The sequence below is a fragment of the Corvus cornix genome, chromosome 1, assembly GCF_000738735.6.
Source record: "Corvus cornix cornix isolate S_Up_H32 chromosome 1, ASM73873v5, whole genome shotgun sequence".
Taxonomy (NCBI): Eukaryota; Metazoa; Chordata; class Aves; order Passeriformes; family Corvidae; genus Corvus; species Corvus cornix.
The window spans coordinates 33,860,173-33,886,662 of NC_046332.1; the positions used below are offsets into that span (position 1 = coordinate 33,860,173).

Below are 26,490 nucleotides of genomic sequence, written 5' to 3' on the forward strand. Positions count from 1 at the left end.
ATTTTATTTTTGTGCTTGTGAATTAAAGCTTTGCCTTCTGGCTAGGTTCTGAGTTCCCTCCTTCTGGAAGATATTGGAGCATTTTGAATTCAGAATATGTAGTTACAAATGTGAGGGCACAGACTTCTTCCAGGATTTTTCTGCTTTCATTTTAATTTTTCTCTGTGTTTCTAATCCCAAGCAAGCAAGAGAACAGTTTGAAAGCAAGGTCCAGTGCCTGAGCTGGGAGCACAATGCAATTCAGGATCTTTAGAGCTAGTCCGCTGCATTTTTATTAAATGAGAGGGAAGGAGTAGGTGGGACTTTTTATTTAAAAATAGATTAGCACAGGGGACTGAACTTGCATTTGAGGAAATGTTAATAAGCCAGCCAGCCATTGTCCTTAATCAGAGACTGTATTTGTAAGTAGAACATGTTGAATCTGTCATAATTGATGACGTTGTCTTTGTTAAAAGGGATGCTGCATCTTTAACAAGAGCAGACAGAAGCAGTGCAGAATCTACCGTAAATTTGAGACTTGGAAGAGAAACCTTTCCTCATTTTTCTGTGTGTAACGTTTGTAAAATATTGAATAGGAAAACATCAAAGCCAGGGGGAAATATAAGTAACTCACTGCTTACGTTTTAATTCCTCACCTTTCCCCTCTGGGTGAGTTCCCCCTCCTTTTTCCCCCCTGAATTTAAAATGCTGGAAGGAAAAGCAACTGAGGTCCAAGTTTCAGATGCTGAATTCTCTGCTAATTGAAATTACTGGGCATGTTTCTATATATGGTTGCTGAAGAGATATGTAGCTTTCACTCTGTGCCTTCAAGACATGTCTTTTTGTAGTCAGAAAAACAGAGATCAATGCATTTTCAAACTGACAGAGGGAACGGATGCTCCTTAGTAGCACATGCTCGGGATCGTGTGTGTACCGTTTGTGCAGAGCAGAGACGCTGAATACTGGTCCATATGCTCCTTGTTTACTGCAATGTTTTTTGCATGTTACTGTGCACTCCGGACTAATGTGAAGGTAAGAGGGGACGAGACAACAATTTGTCAGGAATGTACATGTAAAACCAGCTGCAGAAAATGTCTACCTTGTGTTGCTGAGTACTTTGGAATTGCTGGCTGAACAGGCATATTATTACAGGTGGTTGTGGAGGCTTTGTTTTATTGTTGTCTATGTGGCTAAAGCATAGAAGCATGTTTGAATTTTGCAGTTTAGCGACCTTCAGTTTTTAACTGCTTGCAGTTCAGGTTCTGGGTTTGTATGGTCTGATAAACATGTTTTGATACTGTCCAGGTAGGCCAGAGACAAGATGCCAAAGGCTATTTGTGCAAGGCTACATAGCTTTATATAGGATAAGAATTCCTATAGTCGGATCCCCCCTGCCTCCTTCCAGGGATGCTGCTTGCATGCTTCTTTCTTGTTGATTACTTGTCTGAAAGCTGGGAGTCTTGCTGCTGCTATCTAGGTTGGTTTTTGTGCCGATTTGTTTCTAACCTGAACCAAAAGGCTTAAAAACAAATTGTAAGCAATGTCCTAAGAAATACAGAAAGGATTATTTCTGCAAAATGCTACAGGAAAATGCCAGCTGGCTGCACTGGTCTCACAGTGACTATTAAGCAGCATTTGTCACTAATGTCAACATTTGCTTGCTCTGTTAATTAGAGTCAGAACTTCAATATAAGTTGCTGGATATATTACCTTCTCTGCAAGTAGGACAATATTAGCAGACAGGTTCACTGGCATTGAATCGAGCTCTCAGCTAAGCTGTCAGCCAGCTGTGGGAATCCAGTTGCATAATTTAAATGAATTACAGTCCTTAGCCAACATATTGGGGAGGCACTTTTGGCGTTCTGGCTTTTTCAAGTTCATATGAGTGTGTCTGTCTGGGAAGGAAAGCACTGGCAAGTGATAGATAATAATAGTTAGAGCAGTTTTACCTGCAGAAATAATTGCAAAGGATTTTTTGCTTTCAAATTGCTTTAGCATGCCTCTGAATTAAAGTGAGTTTTCTGTTGGTTGATAATAATGCGCTTCATATTTATTTATTAGGTCAAAATATTTGTTGTTATTTGATTTAAAAAGTATTTTTCATTAAAACTTCACATTCTAAGAACCTGCTCCCATGTTCTTGCTCAAAGTCTGTACTGTTGTTTGCCATACTAAATTGCTAAGCTTTCACATTGTGTTACTTTCTAATTAATTTTTGCAATTATGATCCACTTCTAAAGAGGAATTCTTTAAGTCTGCCGATAACAAGCCAAAAAATACAAGTTAAAACTTTGAATGCCATTCTGTCTTCCTAAATACATACATTATCCTTTCCTTATGCTTTCCTATAACGTTTTTGTTAGTAAATTTTATCTGTTTTATATTCCCTGTGATCTATGCAGTAAATTGTCAATATAGAAATGTTTTGAGACCAACCATTCTTTATTGCTCATTTTGTCCTTCAGCCTGTAGTACTGTACTGAAGATCTGTTAAAGTGGGGCTGTTGCTGAGATGTGATTTCTCAGTTTAAATAAGAATAGGTACAGGGAAAATTTCAATGACTATTTTACTGTCATTTCCACAAGATACCTTGTCAATAAGTACCTCAGCAACTGTTAGAAGTCCCTTGGGTTTAACTTGTGAAATGTCTTTGTTCCCGTTCATAGACACAGAAAAAAGTGAGAGGTTTGTACCAGTAGAAGTCTGGCAATTGTTTGGACAAGATAGTTTTACTTTGTTGGAACTTCTTCAGCTGTTGAGTATTTCTGACACAATTGTTTATTATACAGTATCTGCTATTTACATGATATTATTCTGAGGCTGTTACCTCTAGATGTTCTACTTTCAGTAAACTCATCCACTTCCAGTGGATACTTTGATCATCTATTTTCCAAGCTCTGCATTAGGCTACAATAATGTAGGAAAGCAGCACAAGCTTTGCAAATCCCCCCAGGAACTGCTCAAGTATGGCAGCACCACTTGCACTTTCAGTAATTCCTGCTTTCTTTTTCTGACATTGAAGTTTGCTTAATAAATAGGAGTTTATGGAAAAGGTGCTCCCTTTGCCTGGTCACTGTACAATATGTTACATAGTGTTTCTGATGAACTCTGTTGCTTTTAACTTGGTTGGCACTAACATAAGCCACAGCTCTATGGGTGGCCAAAATAAATTAAATACATTATAAAACATCTGTTTTGTGTTTTGCATTTTCCCCCTTTATGGGTGGAAAAATCCTAGTGGTGTTCAAATATTTTAGCGTTTAAGTCATAAGATAGAATAAAACTATAAGTACAGGCTGTAACGGGAAATAGGTTTGCTTGGCCTGGAAAATGAAAAAGGAAAGCAATTGGGTCTGTTTCTGATGGCAGCTGTGCGCTATGGCTTTAGAGCAAGCAGATTTTTCAAGTTCAAGGTAGGACTCTCACTTCTTGATTGCCAGTCTGTATGAGACTGCCCATGTGAACTTGGTTGGCATGTGCAGACTTATCAAAAGAAAGAGAGGTCTACTCCGTGCATTCTTAACCAAAACCCATTTTTACAGCTGACTAAAGAACAGTACTGACTGTGAACACATACCTGCCTATGTGGATGCTTATTCCTTCCTGCCTGAGCACTGGTTAAAATAGGAAAAAAGATGTCTGAGAAGTTATAAGCAAAATATCTTTGTCTATCAAAGTTTCTCTGGACCTACATTTTGAGTTATTAAAAAAAAAAAAAAGGAAAAATAACTATTGCTAACTATTATCTGTTTACCACATACAGTGTTATGAAAATTCTACGTTTTGGTCTGATCTCTTCCTTGCTCTCTTGTGTATGCACAATTTTGTACCTCAGTGGAAGAAACCAAAAATGAGCTGAGAAGTCAAGGAATTAAAATCTGAAAGCAGTGCCTCCAAAATCAGAAGTGCTCTTGTAGAAATGTGCAGTGTGCCTGAAAAAGTGAACTCCTGCTATATGCAGTAGTTAAATATCTTGTTGTATTTTCAGCATGAGTAAATCTTGGGACCACAGGCTAACTATGGCAGGGGGCTGCCTAGTGTCAAGTGTTTGTTGTTTTAATTGTGTCCACTGTGTATTGAAAATATTTTATTTATATGCAAGAGATTTTTAGAGGTTGCTATTAAAACCTTTCTGTTCTTGGTTTAGGCAAGTATTTTAAATTCCCTCAATATTAGCAATTTCTTGTAAAACTATGGCTAACATTGTGAATATTTAGGTTCCATAGTCTGACCTAAGCTCTAAAAATTTTATGGATTGGGTCTGGCTTTTCTTAAAAGTTTGTAGGAGTTTTGCCTTCCTCTTGCCTTGGTGAACTCTCTGTGTAGTTCTGACAGATTTTATTGTGAATCTGGACTGCTATTTTTGGCTGAAAGTTTGAGGGTCTTACTGGAGGCACAGCTGGTGCTTCTGGGAATTTGGGTAGCAGAGCTGAAGTCTTCCTTTTGTACTTCAGCACAGAACTTGATGTGAGTGTTGGGCTCTCTCACCTTGAAACATCTTCTTCTCAGCAGCACTCAGCACTGGCTTTGGAGTCGTCAGAGCTTCATGTAAAGAATGTTATGAATTCAGATCCTGACTCTTTGAGGTGCCAAAGGCTTCCCAGCAGGTTCAGAGTTACTCCAGCAGGAGTTTAAGGCTGTCCTCATGTTAATGGGTACACTTGGCACCTCACAGAACTGAGCTCCTGCCTGAACACTGTGTTAACTAAGAGCTTTTTTTGGTTGTGACTGCTAACTGTGGGCTAACTATGTTATCTAAAACTGTGTAGCTTAAAGATTATGCCTGTGTCAAACAATTACCGTGATGTGATTTGTAACTGAAATGTTAACCTATGAGTTGTCACTTTTTGAGGGTCTTGGATGATGAAGGGGACCTGTTGGGGTAGGAATGGAGCACAGCCAGGGCCTGTGGAGGGTGTTGGGAGCTGGAATCCTTTAATCACATCACCTTTCTGTGTTCAGCCTCTTTTTCCGCATGCACTGCAAAAATATAAATAATTCTTTTAACCTAGAAGTTTCCAACTGCAACCTAAGTCAAGGATTAACAATAAAGGCAGAGGAATCTTTATAACAAGTAGCAAAAAGTTTCATTGCCCAAAGCTATAAAATGTCACAAATGACAACTGAACTTCTGACTTCCATCTACATTTTTACACACAGGTGTAATTCTTCCTCTCTGCCAGTATGTATTAATGATATAGTTACATAATTAAGTTATAGATATCCCATATTTTGCCATCTGTACCAAGAGTTGTTTTGGTCTTCCAAAGGAAAAGAGCTTATGGGTCTTTCAGACTTGGGCCTGTATTGCCAAAATATGTCCTGCTGTGCTCTTATGGTATTCTTTGCAAAGAGGGGATGAAGTGAGAAAGGACTGCAAGCTCTCACAGACTTCCAAACATGATCCTTGGTTTCTTATGTATATTTTTCTCCTTTAAATGTTCAATCATGCGCCGTCATCTAGCACTTCTCAATGAAGTGAGGAACAGTTCAAAAGCCATAGGAATGGCTTTGATGTAGCATTTTAAAAGGAGTAAGCAGGAAAGATTGGTTTCTCAGTTTTCCTAATGTAATTAAGAATTGACTCATGAGCAACTTTATTTGAGTTTACTCCTTTTTGTAGTTCTGATTATGTCTGACGGTCTGACTTACTTTACTCATAACTTCAGAGACATAACTACAAGTGGCAGGTCAAAGTACAGTTCCTCTGCTACCTTAGGATAGCAAGGCAAAATGTGTGTTACTACTAGAAAGCAAACAAAGCTGGTGTGGAATTTCCACCTCAAGAGGTTTGAGGATAAGGAAAAGGATAATACTATATAGGTTGTGAATATATAGTTGCATTTCTGTTATATATATTTTCATTTTCTTATGAAATGTTTGCCTAGGCTGTAAAATAAGCAAGATCTTGAACTTTCTAAGGGATGTGTGTAACACCTGTGGGATCTAGCCTCAAGAGCTACAGCCAACTGAGCTGTTTGTATTGTTGTCATCCTTTCGCTAGACAAAGATGGAATTTTAGGGAAGTCATAACTCATTGTGAAAAAAGGAGTTAGTGAATTCTTGGACCAACTTCTACAGAGAAAGGTCTCTCAAAATTATGGCATTAACAACACAGCATTCCTTCCTTTTGGTAGCTTGCAGTACTAGCAGTGCTTATGATTCACAGAAAGGTAAAGTTCTCATTTATGGCCAGTTTTTGCAATCACACCAGTGACATTAAGAGGAACTCATCAGGAAATCTGAATTTAGTCTCATACTGTTCAAGCAATAGTTCTGTCTTGAGTAAGAAGTACATTGTTTGAATGTTGAAGATTGATTTTTCCACTTTTGAAATCAAACGTGGGGAGATCTGTAAGCATTTATAATACCTAAGTATATACTTTACCTCTCCTCCCAGCTTCAAGTGCTGATTTACAATACATGACCATAACAAGTTATGAATGGAAGAGATAATTAGAGTAGATTAATAACACAGCAGCAGCTCTGGTTTTCTAGATATGATAAGACTGGGACTATATTTAACCCATGGACTAAAATAATATTCCCTTAAAGGCCATTGCAAATGTGTGAATAGGTACAGAGATGCTAAAATGACAAGCACAGTGTAAGGAATTAAATCCACTACTAAGAATTCTTTATGAACTCTGAGCAAATAGGAATATTTTGCTATTGGGATAAGGGGCACTCATCTAAAGTTAGAAGAGTTAGTCACAAAAATAGTGGATGGAAGGTGCAGAAGCTAGTCACTGATTTCTTCATTCAAAAATTTCTGGATAGATAATAATACTGAGAAAAATACTTCAGTTCTATTTTGTGTCTCCCATCTTCATGTGGACTCATTAGAGATTATCTAATGAGCTATTCCTATCAGAGATACATAATTGGCCTTTTTGTTAGAGGAGACTTAGAAAAGATCTAGGACTGCAAAAGTATTTAAATTTCTTGGGTTTTAAATATGTGCAAGGAACTAGAATATAATATCATGTCTATATGTGACGTTTTATGTTTACATAAAAATGATGAAGAGTTAAATCCTCTACCATTAAATCACTGCTGATGGGCTTGCCCTGTGTGCTTAAGATGCCAGTGTTTGTGTGATTTTTATGAGATTGCATAGAAATTAGATCAGCAATCCTGATTGCAATGCTGCCTACAAAATGCAGTGGTCCCAGGCAAAAGTAAGTTTTCTTTTTTTTGGGAAACCCTGTTGGTCCTATTACGTGGATGGGGAGGAGCGCAGGAGACCATTAATCAGTGGTGGATGGAGTTGACAATACCTTGCCACAATTAAAGGCAGCCCAGAAATCTCTCCTGGTTATCTTCTATCTACATTGACTTTCAACTTCATCTGTTTTTCCTGTCCCATTTGTTGGCGCTAAGATGGAATGAAGATAGCGGTGTGGTTAAGTGGCAGGTTCTGTTTTCCAGGGTAGCCTTCACTGGTGTGCCCTCTCTTAATGCCACTGCTAGTGGCTGTATATATACATTTTGGACATGCTGAGATGGTTTGGTTCCACGTTTTTGGTATGGGATGAATGCAAGAAATGCTTGTATCCGTTTTCAGAAGGGGAAGCCCCCATTCCTTTCCTTCCATGGTATCTTTACAGACGGAGACAAGGAAAGTGTCTTTTGCAAGTGAAGCTGCAAAAGAAGATTCCAAAAGGAGAACTGATATTTTTTTTCTCTTGTGGACTCACACCAAAGAAATGAACTCTGGAACACATTCAGCGCAGGCAGTCTGCATTCCACCTGTGTTCACATGTCAATTTGATAGCTACAGATTAATGGCTAATACAGAAATTACAGAATGAAAAAAAACCTATTATTAAAGGTATAGCCATCACCAGTTTCTCAGATGAGGAGGAAGAAGAAGTGGCTGATTTTTCATTTTCTACTCCAGACAGATCTAAGTGTTTGAAATAGTATAAATTCTCCTGATAACTGAGTAGCTTTGAGACTTTTTCTGGGAAGACAAGTAAAACAAAATCTGAATCCCATAAAGCAAAATATTTTTTTGGTTTCACGCTCACCAAAGAAGCAAACCTCTGAAATTTCAAACAGGAATCTCTGCAGAGAAATCGTTAGAAAGGCTTTCCTGCCTTTGATAGCACAAGGTTCATAAAAACTTTTGAAAAAGAAGATTAACTGGAGAAGTAAAATTCAGAAAAGCATTTTCATCCAAGTTGCAGAACAGATGAAGAGAAATATTATAGAAGGTTCACACATATTTGCAGATATTTTGGACAGGATTTTCAGCCTGCTCAGATTTGTTTTCAAAACTTCAGTTTTCCTTTGCAAACAAAATCAAGTGGACAAGTTTTCAAGTTGGGTAGAACAATCACACTTAATCTAGTTTGTCAGAGCAGACTGTATAACTAATACGAGCTTTTGGAGGAAGGATCCATCTCTTGACACCTGCCCTACCTATTAGAAAAACATTCTGTTTCTGTTGAATAATTTCTGATGATCAGAACCTCTCACACCTTTACAAATATATTATTCCAGGGGTTAATTAGTCTTCTAGAGGCATGTGCCATATTTCTCGTCTGAATTAATCTAGTCTCAGCTTCCAGCTTTGAGTGCCTTTCAATTTTTTGCCTCTTAATCTGCTGGACTGAGGAGCCTACTACAAAGGGTTGTGTCCCTGTCAGTAGCTCTGGGCTACAGTAAAGACATCATCTAATCATCTCTTTGATTAAGTAAATACACTGGGCTCCTGGCATCTCTTACTGCAAGGCATGGTTGTCAGAGTTTTCATCTGTCTCATGACCACTCTTTGAGCTCTCCCTGGTTTTCCAGCAGGAATGCTGAGCTGTGCCTGCCACAGCTGCATGGAGCCTCAGAGCAGTTGCAGCCCTGTGCAGAAGTAATGAATGTCCTGACTCCCACAAAAGTACTGTGTGCATGTTCAGGGTTACAGTGGCTCCTTTAGCCACATGGCTGTGCCGGGCATTCATGTCCTGCCCCATATCCAGCAGGATTGCCATCTGCTTCACACTGGACCTCTCTGGAAAGTGCCAGTAAGGAAGAGTTGCTCTATTCCCAGAGTCAGGACTTTATTGCTGTCTGTGTTAAAAATTACATTGACCTGTATCAGTGACCTGTCTTCTGTGCCGTTTGCCACAATACCTCATTTCTGTCATTGCTAAAAATGGACAGCAGTAAGTGACTGAATTTTCTCCCATGTTGGTCAGCATTTGAAAAGCATAGGGCCAGGATCAGTTCTTGAGGATCTTGCCAAACACAGGTGGTCAACCCATTTGTAGTTACATAATAAATCCTGTCAATTAGATGCTTTTTAATCCATTTAATGTGTGCCATTCTTTTTTTTTTTATTAGTAAAATGTCATGAAGTGCTGGGTTAAATGATTTATAGAAGTCTAAGCATATTATACCAATGTTTTTACCAGTGTCAGCCAAATTTATAATCTCATCTGAAAAAAGGTATGATGATATTTACCTTGACAGTATCTGTTTTCCATTGATTTAGCATTATGTGTATTTCTTTCCTTCTGAAATTAGTATCTATTTTACCAGCAGCTCCATGCTAAGTGCTTGGCTAATTAGCCATGACTAGCACAGTAGAAATTCCTGAATCTCTTTAAACCTAGTCCTTGTTTAAATTCCTATTTAGAAATCTATCTCTAGTTGACCCCTAAGAAAAAGTCAGGAAGTCTTGAAGGGTCGAACTTCTCACAAAATAGGAATTTCCTGGTTAAAATGGAAAAGTGAATGAATTGTGAGTGAAACAAATCTAGTATGGAAGAGATGGTTTCTTGTATTGCAGCATCTCCAGTGGCTGAAAAGCAGCAGATATGCTTCTGGGTACTCAGTGCCCTTTGGTCTCCCTTATATCCTTAGATTATTATGATACCAGCTAGCAACTGACTGACTGGACATTATATGAAATGTGATTTTATTAGAAATGAAATCATACTGCATAATTCTTCTAGAAAAGGGAAATGTTAAGACTTTGAAAGATTATTTCAATTTTACTAGATGATCTGTGAAATCAAGAACCTGAATTCTTCCTGAGAAGGTGTTGGGAGGCCTGATCAGTACTTTCATAACACTCTGTGCTATGTGCTTTTGAGATTTTATTAATTTCTTATGAAAACCTGCTTTTGTAGTGAATCACATGATACATTCATACATCTCTTGTAATGCTTGGGCTATTAAAAACAGTGACACAAAGGCCACATGCTTGTTTCTAGCCATGTGTGGAAACCAAAAGATGAAAATAACGCATTTTGCCTCTAAAGCAAGAAATCTATCTAATGAGCTCAGGTGGCATCCAGCTCACTTAACTTTAGACATAACCAATGTAAACATCTATATCTAGTGATTTAAGGCTCCCTTTAGTGTCAGTATAGAGGAATTGTCTCTTCTAAGGCATGATTCATATGACCTAGTTTAGATATCTACATGGGGATGAGATTAATTGTGTCCTGAAAGTGCCAGTTTCTTTCCATTTGCCAGAAAAAGCTTAGGTGACTAGCTGAGATGTAGGTCTGTCTCGCTCTTACAGACATTTCCATCTGGTAAAATTAATCCTGTCCTTCCAAGCAGGAAAGACGGGATTTTTAATGCTGGTCAGGCATCTTTTTCTCTCCTTTCCTTTTGCATGGAATAGAAGGCATACATAAAAATGTTGGGAGGAGGAACAAGCTGTTGTGAAGGGTCAGCCAAGATGCCCTGGAGATGAGGCAAGAGCAAGAGCTTATGGGACTGTGAGATCATCCAGTTTGTTTTCCTTTGTTTTTGTCTTGGTTCTTGCTTCTAAATTACTTAATTAATATACAAAAAATAAGCAGTGAGCAATTGTACTGAGCTGTTTGCAGCACATTTTTCTCTTGCCCAGCTGGTAGATCAGCCCATTACTTAAATGGTGTTCGATTGTTCTACTTTTTTTAATTGCTTTAAAATTAAGAGAGAACAAATTAAGGGCTGCATACTTAGGTCTGGTTCTTTTCTGAGCTCTGTGCAGCTTTCACAGTGTAGGCAGGTGCTGCCAGGACAAAAAAAAGAGAGAGAACTCACATTGAGTTTTTTAGCTTGAGGCGCAGGGTCTTCATCTGAGCTTGGTCCCTATCAGATAGTAAATCTAGATAAATGAGAACAAGGAGGAATGGTTTTAAATTAAAACAGGAGAGATTTAGATCAGATGTTAGGAAGTTCTTTACTCAGAGGGTGGTGAGGCACTGGCACAGGTTGCTCAGAGAAGATGTGGATGCTCCGTTCTGGGAAGGGTTCAAGGAAAATTTGGACAGAGCTTTGAGCAATCTGGTCTAGTGGAAGGTGTCTCTTCCATGGGAGGGTGGTTGGAACCAGATGCTCTTTAAGGGAGTCTTCCAACCCAAGGTATTCTATGATTCTATGAGAAACCAGTTCAGATCCCCTGAGATTAGATACATACAGTTGTCCAGGTGAACAGCTGACTGAATCATAAACCTTAAAAAGAACCCAAAAGTATGGTATAATCTCAGGGATACACTTGGGTAGAAAGAAGAAGAAAGACTGAACATGAGCCTAGAAGTGTAGGTGTGGCTCTGAAAGACCTGAACTGCTGCAAGGGATTCACCAAAAAATGTCCGTATAAGTAACAGAGTCCCTAATGCATCCTAGGGCAATATTTGCTGAGTAATAATTAACGAATATTTCTACAGTACATCCACAATAAGTTTGCAATGTCTCTATAATACATGGTAAACTAGCAAGCAATTTAAGTGTCAGAGACTGTTTAAGATAATTACCAAGTTTTTAAAAGCTGGTTACCAGGGAATCTGTGAAGATCTAATCACCCTTAGCTGTGTGACCAAAACAGGTGACTTGAATTTCCCAGTTAGATTTAAATGTTGATGTGATTTTCTAAAGAGATCATATTTCACAAAAGTTTGGATGGTTAACTGAATATTTATTTCATTCTTTTTCACACCAAAAATGTAGTACTTCTCAACCTAAAGACGAGCTTGGATTTAATTGTAACCTGTAGCTTGTTACTATGTACTTGTTTTTAACAGTATTAAGCTAAGGGAGAATGTTTGCTGTCTTCTGTTTTTAGGAGAAGTTGTGTATTTAATACAGAATAATGTTTTAAAGATTTCTTGACAAGCTAATAAATCATGAATGTATGGATTGTCTCCCATCAGGATATGGTTTCACACAGGATGATGAAACAAAGATTCAAAAAGATTTTTTTTTTGATCCATAGTTGTTGGAATACATCAACTCTACTGGAAAAGTTAAAAAAAAAAAAAAAGAGAGAAAGAGGAAAGAAAAACTTTCCCCAATGATCAGTTAGGAAGAGAAGTGTGAGCATTCACTTCTGGGTGTCTTCTCCAGTGCATAAGGTGTTCCTGATTACCTTTTCAGAAGTAATTTCATAGTTTCTTCATGACCTTCTCGGTGTCCTCCATTGGTTTTTCTTGCTATTTTGCCAACAGAGCTGGCAAGAGCACTTGTCAATCACAGCTGATAAGCTTGGCCCATGCATCTTACAAGGAAACAATGGCTGTCTAAAAGATGAATTTTTTACTGTTATTACCTGTAAGCACAGTTTAATCCCTAGCACAGGATTTAGATACTAACCAAAATTTTGGGACTAAGGAGGGGGGCTAAGGGTAAGTGAAAGGAAAAGCAGTTCAAATGGTGAAAAACATGTGGGTGAGATGTGTCAAGGGGAGCAGCTTGCTCCCAATAACATTGCACATGAAGGACTTCAAAAGGAAATCCACAAGTATTACACAGATTAAGGCAATGTGCAACCAGTAAAGAATGTGTGAGAGGAGAAATAAAGAGAAAGTAATGTTTTTTTCAACTGTATGACTACACAGACTGCTTAACCTTCAGTAGACAAAGTTCCTTGTCATTGTTCTTGTAATTGACAGGACAGAATAGCCCCTCAACCCCCATTATTACCCCCAAATGCCCAGCAAAGTATCTCTTCTTTCTCCTTGCTGACTGTCAACAGCAATGAATCACTTCTGGGCTTTCCTAGTTTATTCTGGTCTTACTCATTTCAGTTTTATTATGCCTAAATTGCATCTGCCATGGTTCTGTCTCTTCACACTTGCAATCTCTCCACTGCTGACATTTGATGCTAGTTTCTGGCTTTGCATCAAACTTACCTGTGTATCACTACTTTTCAACATGGTTCTTATGTCTCTGATCCCTGCAGTGATATTTTCTCATTGAAATACTGTCTGTTTCTCTTGCAGTGCACATCTTTTAGTGGATACCTTGAGACACAGCTCAAAAAAATGGCTAGCCTTACTGTCTTCAAGTCTTCCAGGTCTTCTTCCATTTTTTTTCCTTCTTTTCCTTTCCGTGCCTCTCAGAAGTTCAATGCTGTGCCCTGTGAGAATTTCCCTTTACGTAGTGAGTTAAAGGCAATGCAATAGCAGAACAATGCTATGTCAATGATACATAAGCATATCTTGTTTAGAAGCAAAGGATAGCAGAAAGGCCAAGAAAATCATAGGGCCTGATTTTGGTCCTACACAAATTGCAGTGTGATTTCCCACTACTATAGTAGTGTCTTCAGTGTATCTGTCTCCATCCTTCCCTTCCAGTCTGGCTTACAGTCCACTGTTCTCCTTCCTCATCATTCCAGAGTTGTGTCACTGTCTCCTCTTTCCCTTTGCCTTTTGCAAATCAGTCCCAGTCTAATCCTCCTTTACTCAAATACCTCATCATCTGGGAACCACTGTCCTGTGTTTTTCATAGGATCTTCCCTATGTTCAGCAACTTGCCCCCTCAAATAACGAATCTACTTTGGTGTTCAACTCTTGTTCATCAGGGAAGACTTTATTTTGCCGTGTTTAATTCCTTCTTCCAAGGAGAGAAAAAATTACTTTGTTTTCTTCCTTTCTTTACCAGATTATACCAGTTCCTGTTTAGATTAAAAACAAATAAGAAGAAGTATTTTCCCCCTTCTGTAAATACTTATTAGGTCTAAAATGTTATCAGCCTAGAGCAAAAACAAACCTATTGCACCTCTCTCAAAATTCATCAGCTTTTTGTTTATGTGAAGGTCACTAGTGAGTAGAGGCAAAAAAGGCTTTCAGGATGAGAGACTTAGAAGATTCAGGCTGTTTCCTTTCGGAAATGGGTGATTTAAGAGGCTGCAGTGTTAAACATTGTGAAGAAGGTAAATTTTCTGCCTGTCTCAAAATTTTCCTACGCATTCCACCAAAGGGGCATGTAGGGAAGCTGAAAGGCATTCTCCTGAGCCTGATGAAAGGACGTATCATTGAAAGTATCACTGTAACCCAGTGTCAAAATGCAATGGATGCCGAGAGTTTGGAAGGACTTTAAAAGGAGAAAAAAAATGGAAAAGTGACAAATATATGGGTTCAAAAGTAGAAATTAGATAAGTTATTCATATATGGGCTCAAAAGTAGAAATTAGATAAGTTATTCTCTTGTTCCAGTTTCATGCTCCTTCTTACTCTTCTTAGCCAGACATAAGTCAATGAGTAAGATGATTCATGGCAATTTTGTATTTCATGTATTAATAGTAATCAGAAAGAAAAAAAACCCAAATTTATAAACACAGTGCTGAGATTTTATCCTTCAAGAAAGGCCTTATGAAATGAAGGTTTAGACTCAAGGAACAGAGTCTCTTTCATCTTAATTTCTTTGAGGGAATTTATAATCCCTGATATATTTGGCCGAAGTTTATCTTTCTGTTTCTCCCATTAAAATATCTGGCAGACAGCTTCTGAGATTTACTTACCTATCATAACCACAACTCGTTGAAAATACATTCCCGACCATTAGATTGGATATTAAGAAAAATTTCTTCACTGGAAGCATGTTCAGGCTTTGCAACAGGCTGCCCAGGGAAGTGGTGGAGTCACTATCCCTGGAAATGTTCAAGAAACATGTGAACGTGGTGCTTAGAGACATGATTTATTGGTGGACCTGGCAGTGCTGGGTTAATGCTTGGACTTGATAATCCTTGAGGTCTCTTCCAACCTTAATGATTCTATGATTCCAAGGAAAATATGCTATCAGTAGGAGTACAAAAAACCATGAATTAAATGTGAGTGGTGGTGTAAATTACTTCAGAGTACAGGCAGGCCAAAAGTGGATCGGATATTCATTGTATGCCTCTGAAGAACTAACTGCAAGTGCATTAAAATAAAGACATCCAAAGAAAGACATGTTTCTACCTGGAAAAGCAGAATTTGCCTTAGGAAAAAACAGTCCTTCTTGTGATGATTATTGAAACAGTTACAATCCGAGTGGTGCTGAGAAATCATTTTATGTTTTCTTGTTGCTGACAGTCAGATCTGGCTCAGGCTATTGTGCAATACTTGTTCCCTTAGATGTTTTCAAGTGGTGTTCAATTTGTGAGATAGCAGCAAATATGGTCTGAAGGCAGTACATAGCACATGACTTTAGTACACATTTTCACGCCTCGTCTTCTATTGTGAATTATTCTGGAAACTTAAATTTTAAGGAAGACAGGGAGACCTGCATTAGTCTCCTTCTCTCCATCTTGGAACCTTTTCTTGCTGAGGTTTCACAGAACCATGGTTCTCTCACACTCTCTGTGAGAACAATAGAAAAGGAAGTTTGGGATTAGTAGCTCAGTTTCAGTTACTTGAGTAAAGTTTTTTTCCTGCATTCCCCAAGGCTGAGGGACAGAGGTTTGGTTACTTTCTCCAATACTGGTTTAACCACTGATCACAGTGGACAAACAGCATTTTTGAATACAATAAGACATATAAATTATGTGGAAGACATTAAAAGTCAACATCAAAAATTTAGGAATATGGAGGAGAAAAAAAATCCCAAACCAGACAAACCTACTTTCTTTCATCACACAGTTTCATGGCATGACTTAAGGTAAAAAACCCCTCCTCAAAACATGTATTTATATGTGACTAGGAAACATTCATGGTGTAAATAGTAAACTGAAATGATTTAAACCATGAAAGTACAAAAAAATGCTCTGCAAAAATAACAGCAGGTTTGGGGATTAAATGGTTTGACATTCCATGTAAAAAAATAATACTTGTAAAAATTATCTTCTCTCACTTTCCCAAATCTTCCAAAGGTCTGGCAAAATGTGTGTCAGTGGAAACTTTTAAAACTCTTTGAATGTGGTATCAGTTGTGCACACATATCCACACATACTTCAGAAGAGGCCAAAATGTTGAACTGGGAGCCATAATACCTCTGCTGGTATTTCAGCTCACTTGCTGCTTTCTCATTAGGTCACTAGAGTTACTTTGACTTGATCTTCTACATTCAGAAAATGTCTCTCCAAAGAAGGAGAAGTAAGACTATTATGATCCTTATAGTCTTCAATGAATTGCCTCTGGTGTTAAACTAACACAGAGGATGGTAACTGTAATTTATGTAACATTTCTATCAACAGGAAAGAATGTTAGGATCAGTCAGGCAGTTTTGAGATTAAGAGAAAACAGAAATCCTTCACAGGGGAATTACATGTTTTTGTAGGTCCAGCAAGGTCTGTGTCCTTACATAGCCCAGCAGCAATTATTACTTTTTTTCTGTAGTGATGTACTCCCAGGATGCTTTCTATCACCTTTTATCAGCAAAAACACTGTTCAAATGGTAGCTAAACAGAAAAAATATGTTGTGTCAAAATGAGACCCAAGTGGTAAGTACTGACAACAGCTGTGAGTCTTTTCAGTTGGAGACTTTTATTTGGGCGGCCGAATCCATCCACCCAGATGGTTGAGATGGGCTATGAAAATGGATTAATGTACTTGCTGCAAGAAATGACAGCAGTAGAAAATGCTCATTATTTGTCTGGAGGAAGAAGAAGAAACAACCTGGATGGAGTGCAAGGCCTCAAACTGTTATCATGAATAAACTGTACAGATCAGTTCTAGAAAATGTTGATAGTAATTGTGGAGAGAGATAAAGAGCTCTGCTAACCCATTTAGCAGAGCACCCATTTTACTGATGGATTAACGCCAGTAGAAATAAGGTTGGGTACCCCTAACAATAACAGCTTAGTTTTTACTCAATGGGAAGAATGCCAACTGCTCCTCAAGTCTGAATCCAGGTCATAATAATTTTATGAGGAAGTATTCATGAAATTAAAATAAGCTCTTCACAGAGAATTCAAGATGCACTTTTCCTGTAGGTAAGGAAAGAAATGCTCTAAAAACATTAACAATAATTTACTGTAGGATTAGAACATCTTTCAGTGATTACTTGGGGGAAATCTTTACCCTCTCTCTACTTCCTACCACATAAAAATGCCACAGATGCTACAGAGCCCTCAAGGCTATTTTCCCCCCAGCTTTAAGAAGTTTCTCTTGCAAAAAGCCTTTGTAGAAGAGCACTGAGTGGCCCCTGTGTCCCATGAAGTCCATGGCTATTAATTACACCGTTTCAGCACTTTGAGTAGCCTAGGACCAAGAGGACAGAAATATAAATGTAATCTGCTCTATTGACTTGCTGCACTTAGGTTTCAGTTCCTAGACTGTACCTGCTATAAAATAGGCACAAGTCTTTATAATATGTAATTTTCAGTACTTTTAATTAATTCTGTTTCATACACTTTTGCCTGCTCTATTAGATAAAACAAATTACTGATTTAATCCACGAGTATTACTGTAACATGCTTTCTATTTTTTTTTTATTTGCATTGTAATTCAGCTATAGACATATAGTGCTTCACATAATTAATTTCACATGTGACTGTAATACAAACAGGACAGATGAACGTAGCTACACGCTGTATTCAGAACTGCGTCTTCTCAGCAGAGGGGATTTGTTTAAGTTCTTTCTCTTCCAAATGTGAGTGATTTCATGGTTTATTTATGATGGTTATTAATGCAAACATGCCTAATTGTTATGGAGAGTGTGTGTAATTCCGCATTCCTAATCCAGAAAACAGGAGCAGTGAGGATTTATAAACAGAGTTGACTCCATGGGAATGATAACTTCTAACCCAAGCAAGCTGTTGCTTTGATACATTCTGAATCACAGCTGCTCATTTCAGTGGTGCAGATCCATTTCCCACTGCTCCTTGCTCCTGTTAACCTGCTGAACCAACACTGCTAAATGAGAGCAAGGAGACATCTCTGCCCCATTTTGCACATCGTCAACAGAATTGTTTCCTCTGTTAAATTCCCACTGAAAATAATGGTGGGACCTGGGTATTGCTGAGGCATAAGTGGAAGTGTGTAGGATTTGCTCTGGTGTTGCACTGAAGACCTGAGGCAGCCAGCAGAACATTTATTGATGAGGTTGAGTCTCAGAGGCCCAGGCTAGGGACAGAAAGTGATTTTCTCCTTTGCAAATGAAGCCCGTCTGCTCTGGAGTCACTGAATTAATAATATGGTGCTACCACATGGCAGCATTTTTGCAGTCACTTCTCATAATACTATTTTTGACCTTTTCAAGACCACAGGTTCTTCCTTCTTAAAAATAAAAATATCTCAGTGATTTCCTCCCCCTTTTAGTTTGTGTTACATTTTGAAGTTTATGTTTAAAAGTTTACATCACAATTCATACAAGATGTTTTAGCTAGATAAGTAAATCGATGGTGATAACCATCAATAGCACGTAACAGGATTAGGAATGATGAATATTATTAGTAGCACAATTCATACATGATTTTGCTGGTGTACCTAGTATTTATGCCAGATTGAATCTTCCTTAGAGTGAGTAATTACACTACATTTATAAGGTAAGCAACATTTGAAATAGTCTATTGTTTAAATTGGTAGCTGTAGGGTAGGCTGAAAGGCAGCTCCATTCAACTAATTTCTGCTATGACTCAGACCTTGTAACAGATATTAGGTTTGGTTTTCTTTTAAAGCCTTTTCAATTTTCCTTATGAGAGTGCGTAAAGAAGGAAAAAAATTGTTTTTTGTCTGAGCGGTATCATCCAGAGAATACAGAGAATAAAAGAAGGAATCTCTTACATGCAGTACTGGTGTTTTAAGTAAGAAGTTTACACATGCATTGAAGTGCCTGTCTTAATGAATTTAGGACTACTCAACAATAAGACATAGCACTGCCTGTATTTCTGTATTTCGTAAAGCTGGTCCAATGTGTAGCTTCCTATCTTAACTCTCTGATGATCTTTTTCATTACATTTCTTCAAGAATTGTTTTAAACATTAAAACTTTTGGCAATGCTAGAAATGGCAGCATTGTTTTACTCAGCAACTCAGTCTGACACTGGGAGTAAATGTATTGGAGAAAAAATATTCTTTTCACCCTATTCATATCCTTGTATTTCATGCAGTCCTTGTATTTCACACAACCCGTCCTGGGCTGCATCCAGAGCACCATGGGCAGCAGGTCCCTGCTTTTGTGAGACCCTACCTCTAGTGCTGCATCCAGCTCTGGGGCCCCAAATAAAAGAAGGACACAAATGTGTTAGAGTGTGTCCAGAGGAGTCCACAAAGGTGGTCAGAGGGCTGGAGCAGCTCTCCTCTGAAGACAGGCTGAGAGAATTGGAATTCTTTAGCTTGGAGAAGACTTCATGAGGACCTTAGAGTACCTTAAGCAGCTACAAAAGAGCTGGAAAGCAACTTCTGACAAAGACATGTAGTAACAGGACAAAAGGGAAAGGCTTCAAACTGAAAGATGATAGGTTTAGATTAGATACTGGAAGAAATTCTTCAGTTTAAGATTGGGTAACAGGTTGCCCAGAGAAGTTGTGGCTGCACCATCCCTGGAACTGCTCAAAGCCAGATTGGATGGGGCTCTGAGCAACTTGGCCTAATGAGTGGCATCCTTGCCCATGGCAGTGGGATTGGAACTAGAAAATCTTTAAGGTCCCTTTCAGACCAGAGAATGGTTTCTTTTTTAACTTGTACTTCTATAAAGGGAGGTTGAACCAATTAGGTTGTTATAAAATCTCAGAGTAAACAAAATGTTTCCTTCTTTGAACCAAGATCTGTCATGAGAAGGTTCTCCCTCTCTGCCTATCAGAAAGAGGACTTTGTGAATTCCTGCAGTTAAGGCCTTTTAATGGGATTCAGGCATCACAGTTCAATGAAATGGTGTATGGGTGCCTGCAGATGCTGTTTACTCCTTTTGTATTTGTTTGTTTATATTCTTGTGAAAAGATGGAGCATCAGTTTACACTATGCACCATGTGGCAAAAAGGAAGCTCCTAAGTGGTGTCTGAAGAAGAATTTTGTAAAACAGTATCCATGGGGAAGAAAAGTTACAGGGTATATGGTATTTTTTTCCTTCTGCCTGTGATGTTTTGCTGATACTGTGGATGAAATCCGAAATGTACTTTGCTTATTAGGATCTGCTGATGAAAAATGTCCAGGTTCATTTTGTGCAAATGATTCTCAGTGTCTTTTGTAAGAAATAGATGCTTATCCCTGTGTTGTTTTGTTTTGCAAGTGATTTAACATATTACATCCTGCAAAAAGGAACAGGAGATGGTATCTTTCCACAATGATAACTTCTGTAAGGATAGCTAGTGCTTTTTCAGGCACTTTGTCTTCCAAAATGAGATTGTGAAATGGAGTAACTAGCAATTGGATTCCCAGCTAAGGGTTAGTCTTTCTTCCTCATTTATGCTGTCTCTGGATGTGAGATTTTAAGACTCTGTAAATAGCTTTGGTTCCTGTTTCTACTGCAAGCATTGCTATTATTGCTAATATTCTAATCACTGTTTTATTAATATTGCTTTAATATTATGCTTTAGTACTTTTAAATACTAAACCTTCTGGAAAGAAAACCCAAACATACGCTCTAATAACCTTGACCTTTCAGCTGAGGTCATTCTACCTTTAATGAAAATCAGCATTTTAGGTATCTTAATCTTAAGTAATGTAGCTCCTAATAGCTTGTCATTAATAAGATTTTAGGATTCCTCCTGTCTTAGGATACACATGAATGCAAATTATGTACTTCAGCAACCTTGATTTGGTTTCAGAACCAGTTTTACAGTAATACACTAAAATACAAACCTAAGAACAGATGAACATGATTTATGTTAGCAGAGGAATACTTATTGAAGACGTTCTTGTGGTTGGATGGACCATGGATGGACACCAGGTGCTCACCAAGCCACTTTATCCCTCCTGTCCTCAGCTGGACAGGGGGGAGTACATATGATGAACAGCTCTTTAGTTGACATACAGACAGAGAGAGATTTCTCACCAATTACTATCATGGGCAAAATAGACTTGACTTGGGAAGATTAGTTTAATTTATTACCAAAGATAGCAGAGTAGGATAGTGGGAAATAAAATCAAAACTTAAGACACCTGCTTCCCACCCCTCCCTCCTTCCTGAGCTCAACTTCACTCCTGATTTCTCTACCTCCTCCCACCCAGCAGGGCAAGGGGATGGGGAGTGGGAAGTGGGGACTGTGATCAGTTTGTCACACATTGTCCCTGCTTCTTCTTCCTCCTCAGGGGAAAGATTCTTCACATTCTTCCCCTCCTCCAGCGTGGGGTCCCTCCCACAGGAGACAATCCTCAACAAACTTCTCCAATGTGGTTACTTCCCATGGGCTGCTCTTCTTCATGTACTGCTCCAGCGTGGGTCTCTTCCACATGGTACAGTCCTTGAGGAACAGACTGCTCCAGCTTGGGGTCCTCTCTCCACTGGGCCACAGTTCCTGCCAGAGCCTTCTCCAGCATGAGCTTCCCCAGGGTCACAGCCTCCTTTGGGCATCCACCTGCTCTAAGATGGGATCCTCCAGGGGCTGCAGGTGCATCTCTGCCTCCCTGTGGTCCTCCCTGGGCTGCAGGGGCACCGCTGCCTCACCATGGGCTGCACCAGGGGCTGCAGGGGAATATCTGCTCTGGCACCTGGAGCACCTCCGGCCCCTCCTTCTGCACTGACCTTGGGGTCTGCAGTGCTGTTCCTCTCACATGTTCTCACTATTATTTCTGGCTGCAGTTGCTGTTTTATCCCCTTCTTAAACACATTATCCCAGAGGCTCTGCCACCATCGCTGATGGGTCCATCTTGGAGCTGGCTGGCACTGGCTATGTTGGACAAGAGGGAAGCTTCTGACAGCTTTTCATAGAAGCTATCCCCATAGCCTCTACTACAAAAAAATTGTCACACAAAGCCAATACATCTCTTCAGTAGAAAAAGGTAGAAAACATTTGGAGTCCGTGGTAGCTGGTTTTTATTGTAGTCTGTGTATAGGAGCTACATGGAAACTAAGCCACAAGGATAATTTCTTCTTGACTAGAAGTACTGCTTACATTCAGGACCTGTCATGGCTTTGGAGATGAGTCCCTTGCCGTACTGAGGAAACAAACAAAAAGAAATTAGAAAAGACAAAGCAATGAGCTACTAGAGGGGAATTGAAGCTGTAACCCTCTGAGGGTGATTTACATGGAGGGACAGTCCAGCTAGCATCACTGCCTGAGTGCCCTGCTGCATATACAGTTGCACTGTTCTTGAAATAGTTCTTAAATGGCTGCAGTTTTCATCCAAATGTTTAAGGAAAATTAGTTTTGGCTTCCATTTCTTGGGTCTCAGTAAAACTCCGCAGCCTGTGTAGTGGAGCTGGGAGAGACAGCATCTTATTTGTAAATTGAATCTAGTGAGTGTGATTTGATTTGGGTTTGTTGGTTTGTTTGGCTTGTCGATTTTTTTTTTTTTTTCCAGAGAAAAGTATTCCAGAAATGAAATACAATTTTTTTGTCTGTGATTTTCACATACCATTTGTGGGTCACAAGACTGTGTTTGTTTTAAGGTGGTGTGGTTTAACTCCAGCTGGGAACCAAGCTCCATGTAGACGCTCACTCACTCTCCCACCAGCCGGTTCAGAGAGAATTGGAAGGGTAAAAGCTGGAAAACTTAAAAACTTATGGATTGAGATAAAGACAGTTTAATAGGGAAGGCAAAAGCCACACACAAGCAAAGCAAAACAAGGAATTAATTCACCTTCCCGTGGGCAGGCTGGTGTTCAGCCACCTCCAGCAGAGCAGGGCCCCGCAGTGCATAACACGGACTTGGGGATGCAAAACATTCACTCCAAATGTCCCCCCTTCCTTCTTCTTCTCTCTACTTTATATACTGAACATGATGTTGTATGGTCCCTTTGGTCAGTTTGGGTTGCCTGTCCTGGCTGTGTCTCCTCCCAAGCTCCCCTGCACACCCAACTTCCTCACCAGTGTGGCAGCACAAAAACCAGAAAAGGCCGTGGCTCTTTGCAAGCCCTGTTCAGCAATAACAAAAACATCTCTGTATTATTAGCCCTGTGTTCAGTACCAATCCAAAACACAGCTCCATTCTAGCCACTATAAAAACAATTAATTCTACACCAGCCAAAACCAGCACATAAGGAAAGGTAGAGACTGGACTTTTGTCATCATGTCTGAACCTCACCCTCACATAAATAAATGAAATAAACATCATTATCAGATATCATCTCCGTGGTAAAAACAGCTGCTTGGTTTTCTTCCACAGACACAAGATCTATTGAATGAAATGAAACAAAGTGAAGTGATATCAGCCTTATTAATGACATCACCCAGTTATGCTAGTCTTGTATACAATATTTTTTATAGAAGTCTTTTGCTTTGTAAGTTTCTTTTGCATTATGAAAGTCAGATTCTGCTGCTGGGTTCACAGCATGGATTTCAGAAAGTAGACAAACCCAAAGGATATTTTTCCCTCCTTGAAGTCATCAAGTGGGGATCCACAGTATGCTCCCACTCTTTAAACTGCATACATGCCAAAGTTCTCCTTTTTTCCACCTACACTGAAGCTGGTGCCACAGGATTAAACCTTCCCGGTGATTTGTCTCCAGTAATTCAAACAACTGCAGCCAAAATCCGGGGACAGCTTTTCTGCTATGTATTGTTTCCCTTTGTACCTATCCCTGCAAGCAATAGTCAGGAAAAGAGGAATAGTGCTCATCATTCATGCAGGGAAAGCTTCCTTTCTTTCCCAATAATGAGGAGTTAATTCAAACCATTTCTTTTTTTTTTAATCTTCAGAAGCGTAGTTGTAGGCATTTTATTATTACCACTGCTGTCACAGTCAAAGGTCACAGATTAGACAATTTAACTATGTTTGTCCAGTCTTTGCTCATCTTGTCTAATCTTGGCCACACATGTTGCACAGTGCTCACAGTGAGGGCATCCACAGTGACTCTGGGTGTGTGATTTAACTTCAGAGAAGTCACTGATTTCTCTGCTTTGCAAGCAAGTTTTGTACAACCTTGGGACAGTGTCTCCCATCCGATGGCCAAGTAGTCATGTTCAGGAGAAAATGTAAGCCCTGGTGTTACTGAGAACAGCAAGAAAGCCTTCATCTGCCAGCGCTGGGGTAAAAGGATATATGAACAGACTACACAAGATTAAAAAATTGTGGAAGACATTGGTGATTTTTCTGGAAGGCAGACATTACCTTCAATGACAAGGAAAGGGGTGAGAGGTGAGGGAATTACTCTGAAACTTATATAGAGTAACTAGTGTGCATTCCCTCTCCAAATGTGAAGCCATGAGCAAGGTGTTAGGAATATGTGCCTTTTCCCATGAATATCTGTACTCCATGTCCTTATGGAAAGCTGAAAGACTTTCTAGAGAATAATTTTCCTTTTAAAAATATAGAGGGTGGGAATGGTATACAACACACAATTATCTCAATTTTTTTCTCTCCTAGAATAGTTTTTTTCAAAAACAATCTGCTGTGTATCCTTCTGTGTCAGCACATGAGCCATTATCTTTCAGCTAAAGAGGTTTTCTCTGCTTGACAGGCAGAACAAAACATCTTGAATCAGGTGTCTGCTTACCTCTGCGGCAGGATTTGGGGCTTGTTGTATGAACTGTGAATGTGTTACTGAGCAGTGGGTATCTGGAAACCCTTCAGCTGACTGATAGGGCATGTCTGAGCCTTGGAGAAGACAGAGGGGGATTTAGGTTACTTTTCATGCTAGGATTACCAGATGGTCAAGCTTGTGTACCCACAGCTATCAAACAGCAAAATTGAATTTCTTTAATAGACTTGATTATTTATTTATTTATAAAAAGTTAAGCAATCCTTTAGGTTAAATAAACTGTGAAGAAGGTTTTGAAGTTTGTGGAATTACAATAGAAAAATCTGTACAGCACACTAGGACTGTGAATTGTCCAATATGATCATTTGTTAATAATGAGAGTCCCAAGGCTTTGCACACCGAGTTAGAAGAGAAGTCAGCCTGGTGGCAAAGTCATGAATTCACAGGACAATTCTCTATTTGCAAATACATTTTGTTTCTATTTTCTGCTTTCCTGGTCTTTTGTGCTGTCTCTTTTTCTCCTGGGCTCTAATCTTTTGCTGAGATTGCACTGCTTTTTATAAAAAAAGGAAGGTGAATAGCTGAAAATAATGGTTTTCATAAACATGGACACAGGTTGAAGTAATATGAATTTAACTTCTAGAGATGGGTTTCTTGACAGTCTAGAGATGACATTAGAGATGGTGGAATGCAATCTCTGTATCATAATATTGTTTAAGAGCACTCTTTAACATGTCAGGAACTTGGATGTGCAGCACAGGAGCCACAGCATTACTGGAGTAGAAGCTGGGGAAGGGCATCACTGTTTAAGCTGCATGCCCAGCTTGTGTGAGTGCCAGCAAAGACAATTTACTCAGAGGATTTGCTGTCCATCTGTCTCATTACTTAATGAGGAGATGCTGAAAATGAAACTCAGACATGGAGATGGATTTTATAAGTGGAATTTTGCAAATTTGTTATCTTTTACCTCCAACAAGGTGGTGAGAAAAGCCCAGCTACCTTGCAAATCACTTGCACCTGTTCCTCAGTTTCCTGTCCCATCCCATGAGCAGGATGAGGATGTCCATGCAGTTTTTCTGCCTGCACAGGTTACATATTCCTCTTTTTCCCCTCCTGAGGGATCTACTAGTCCTGGCTGCCCAAGTATTTGCAGGAGTTGGGTCCTTTCAGTCTTAAATGCTGGACATTGATTGCAGACTGGACAACTTTTCAGTCTTGTTCCTGCTATTTCTTAATTTAATGTCAGGCCACCAAGGGGCTGCTGGTGAGTGAGAACATTAAATGGATGCCTGCTCATGAGACACAGTGACAGCCTTGCCTGGAGAGATAAATTGCTTTTCCCAAAGCCAATGAAACAGTCAGACCAGGGGCATTTGGGAACTGCATTTCAGACTTTCAGCTCATGTTAGGTCTGGGGCTGTGGTTAAATGGCCCTGTTATGATGTCAGGACTTCCCAAGGAAAGTCAGGCCCTGGATGCATGTATGTATATTAAGTGTTGAGAAGTGCAAGGATGGAAGTGGAGGAAACATGTGTCTGTATTGCATCTGTGCCCTCAGACTCAATCTCAGCTATTAATGTAACCAAACAGAAAGACCTGAATATTTTTATTTGGGCTTAAATTTATAGGTGTATGTCATTCCCTCTCTTCCCACAGGGATCAGACAGACAGTGAAAAAGATAAACGTAAAGGTCTGGCTGCCTCCTCAACATCCCTCTGCTTTCAGGGCATGTCAGCTTTCTGCTTCAATAAGGCACGAGCCAGGGGATGACTTCTCAAACCTTTTGGCTTC

At 39.3% G+C, this 26,490-nt stretch overlaps 1 protein-coding gene across 18 annotated transcripts in view; it reads left to right on the plus strand.

Moving 5' to 3' along the window:
* DLG2 (discs large MAGUK scaffold protein 2) overlaps positions 1-26,490 on the plus strand; it is a 1,001,253-nt gene that overhangs the window by 261,512 nt on the left and 713,251 nt on the right. The window contains exon 1 of one of the 18 annotated variants that reach the window (XM_020584336.2): positions 130-1,011. The exons of 16 other annotated variants lie outside the window; for them this stretch is intronic. In XM_020584336.2, the coding sequence (XP_020439925.1) occupies positions 892-1,011 (120 nt within the window). In that variant the 5' untranslated portion in view covers positions 130-891. Of the gene's footprint in view, positions 1-129; positions 1,012-26,490 lie in introns of those variants that run through there. One more of the 18 variants, XM_020584339.2, reaches the window with a different exon arrangement.